Here is a 3,423-nt window from a genome sequence, read left to right as displayed (position 1 = left end):
ATATATATATATAATATATGTATAATATATTTAATATATATATATATATATAGTATGTATACTACCCTCGAAAAGTTTCCGGAGAGAAATAATATTTTTATTAAATTATTATGTTTTTATATTTTTATTAAATTAGTATGTACACTACCCTCGAAAAGTTTCCGGAGAGGAATAAAATTTTTATGTTTCAATTGTTTTAAGCCGTTGAACTTATCGGACTTAATACGGCACTGTGATAAAACAGTAGATGATTTTGGCATTTTAAAAAATACTTTAAAATATTTTGTATCGATTTTAAGTTTAAAGCATTCTACTACTCTAAACTCTTAAATCTGAGAGGCATGTTTGCTGTACTGAAAATTACAATGTTTGACGGAATGCATGGCCTTGAGAAAATTTTTCTTGGAGATGCGATTTGCATTGTCATAAAGTTTGAACCTTTCTCTTTAATTTGAAAAAGAATGCAAATTGCTGTGATTTTTTTCGCAAAGTTACAGCATTTTAAAGTAGCCCTTGTATTTTTTTCATGTATGATCGACATCACCCGATGTGCATCATAGGAAGATTGGCGATCAGATTTTGCACATTGAGTGTGTATAGGTGTATGTATTACCAGAGGGATCTTCTCTGGTATTACATATGTCCGCATGCACACAATGTGCAAAATCTGCATCCTCCCTATAATGCACACCGGGTAATACCGATCATACGTGAGAAAATATACAAGGGTTACTATAAAATGCTGTAAAAAATTCGCTTTGCAAAAAAAATTGTAACGACTTGCATTTTTTTCAAATTAAAAAAAAAGGTTTAAACTCTATGACGCTGCAAACCGCATCCCCGAGATAAATTTTTCCAAGACTGTGCATTACATTAAACATTGTAATTTTAATTATGAAACATGCCTTTCAGATTTAAAAGTATAGAGTAGTAGGGATGCATTAAACTTAATATGCTGTCATCAAAACCCATAATTCGGTAAAACCCAAATAGTTTCACTAGTTAGAATTAGTTGCATGGAAATCCACACCCACCCTGTTAACATTATTGTTCTACATGGGTTATCGACTTTTCACGCAAACTGTTAAAACTAAGGGAAGGGAGGGAAATAGTGACGGATTTTTTCCTCTCTTCCCTACAAGCTAATTTCAAGTTTAAGAGATATGATTTTTCACTAAAAGAGTACATTTTCACTTTCAAATATACAAAAAACTTAATTAGAGTTTCCATAATTAATTTATGTATACGGGCTAGACTTTCATAAAAACTGAAACCTATATTTGTCACTATTTGCCCCATCCTATGGGTAAATAGTGACACCCTATGGGACAATTACAAAATACATAATTCTTATTGTTAGCTCCTAATCGATCTTTCTTTTGACATTTTGATTAGGTAAGATAATTTATATTATTTTCTATACTCTATACCATATGTAAATTTTTATTTATTGATAAATAATAGTAGTAATTAACATTATTTGCTGGTATTTCTTATTAAAAATCATATTTATTCTAAATCTTGTCTTAATTGTCACTATAATCTCATATTATTCCAAATAAATTAGAAGAATCATATTCAAATATTAGAAAATCTTCTTGATTTGACCCAGATGCGCGCTACTTTTTCATTTAAAACTTTGCTAAAAGAAATAAAATTAATATACAAGCATAGGAATTATATCAAAATAGAGGAAAAAAAATACCGTATAACATATGATATGTTAGATCTCATTCAATGATTCAGCAATTAAGAAAATATAATTTCAAATATCAAAAAAAGATCCAGGTTTTATCTTATTTTTAGGAATAAAAAATTTTAAATTTCTCCGTTAGCTATATTTGGCTTTTGATTTCTGTGACTTTTTCAGAAGATGATTAGATACTTGAGAATTATGTTTCTATTAACGAGTAGTGGTAAAATAGACGCGGAAAAAAGAACAAATTTAAAGTAACACTATTGCCCCCTGTCACTATTTGCCCCCCCCCTTCCTTTACTTTTAACTAAAATCGGGCTTTAACGGATTATAATTAGTTTTGATGGTAAAATATATATAAAATTTGTGACTGCTTCTTTTCAAAAAAATCTGCGTATTACAGATAATATATATATGTGTATACATATATTATAAATAATATATGTACAATAGTAAATATTACATAGTACTACTTACATACTTACATTCTGTGAACATAGGATTATACGGTGCAACTATAGCACCGATGTAGTAGCTTGCATAAACTGGTATTAACCAATTTAATCGATTTTCGGTTGCAATGCCAATTCTATCCCCCATTTTTATCCCGAACTTTTGTAAAAACTTTGCGAGTTTCACACTATTCTCGAGTAGTTCTCTATATGTCATCTGATTGCCGGTTGGTCCGTCTATCTACGAGAAAATAAAATCTCTTTGCAATTGTATAAAGTCAATATATAATCATGAGATATTTTAAAGTAAAAATTTATCCTTTTAATTCAGTTTTACATGCTAAATAAACACTGGATTTTTTTAATACACGTTAAAATATATTGTATTAGATATACATATAAATCTTACAATAAAATTTAAATACAAAATGCAAATGTGTTTAATAATATAATTACAAAAAATGTTTTATGTCTGTAAAATATATGAACTGATTAAAGGTTCCAAGCAGTTCCAGGTTCAAACTCTGACTGAGGTAATATATTTTGCAATAAGTTCTTCACAGTATTTTAAGATGCTCATTAACTATGATTGATTTATTGAGAATTAAAGGTCAATAATGGTCTCGCTAACGATTCTAGCTTCAGCTAATGATTGCGTTGCAAGTCCGAAATTGATTCGGCGGGCAGTATAAATGATTGTATAATGGATTTAAAAATTTAAATAGAATTTATTAGGCAAGATCCAGCCGTGACCATAGAAGATGCTCTTGACTTTATTTGTGTTTTTTACATACACAGTCTAGTTCAAATTATTATTATTATTGTTTAATTGATTAAATATTGCCCTTTTTGTGTCTTATCTTGTTGGTGAATATCTTTTAAATTTCTAGTACTTGGATCTTAAAAGCAAAAGCGTTAAATTAACATAAAAATGCGATGTGAACAAGAGGCTATAAGTCTTACAAGCGATACATAATGTGACAGGCAAAGTTTAGAGAGGAAACTCGCGAATTTCGTGATTAGCGTCAATTACAAAACAACTTTCGTTGATTTATTACGCTCTCCGTTATTATATGTATTTCGGAATTTTGCAGGTAATCGACCTGTAATTGGCAATCGCTAACATAAATTTCATAATTATGGCACATACTGCATAAACACGATTGCCGTTCTCGCGCAATTTGTTCAGTATAACTTCTCCCATAGATACATTTGGCGTTGGCTGTTCCGGACGACGCTCATATATCTTTCCCATGAGATCGGAAGAGCACACGT

General features: G+C 29.8%; 1 protein-coding gene across 1 annotated transcript in view; it reads right to left on the bottom strand.

Moving 5' to 3' along the window:
- LOC105450469 (luciferin 4-monooxygenase-like) overlaps positions 1–3,394 on the bottom strand; it is a 6,172-nt gene extending 2,778 nt beyond the window's left edge. The window contains exons 1-2 of the mRNA XM_011690321.1: positions 3,299–3,394; positions 2,182–2,389 (exon numbers count right to left, since the gene is read on the bottom strand). Of these exons, the coding sequence (XP_011688623.1) occupies positions 2,182–2,389; positions 3,299–3,352 (262 nt within the window). The 5' untranslated portion in view covers positions 3,353–3,394. The remainder of the gene's footprint in view (positions 1–2,181; positions 2,390–3,298) is intronic.
- Between the last annotated feature and the right edge of the window lie 29 nt (positions 3,395–3,423).

The sequence above is a fragment of the Wasmannia auropunctata genome, unplaced genomic scaffold, assembly GCF_000956235.1.
Source record: "Wasmannia auropunctata unplaced genomic scaffold, wasmannia.A_1.0 LD336061.1, whole genome shotgun sequence".
Classification (NCBI taxonomy): Eukaryota; Metazoa; Arthropoda; class Insecta; order Hymenoptera; family Formicidae; genus Wasmannia; species Wasmannia auropunctata.
The sequence above is the reverse complement of the archived record's forward strand: the minus strand, read 5'-3'. Positions and strand labels throughout refer to the sequence as shown.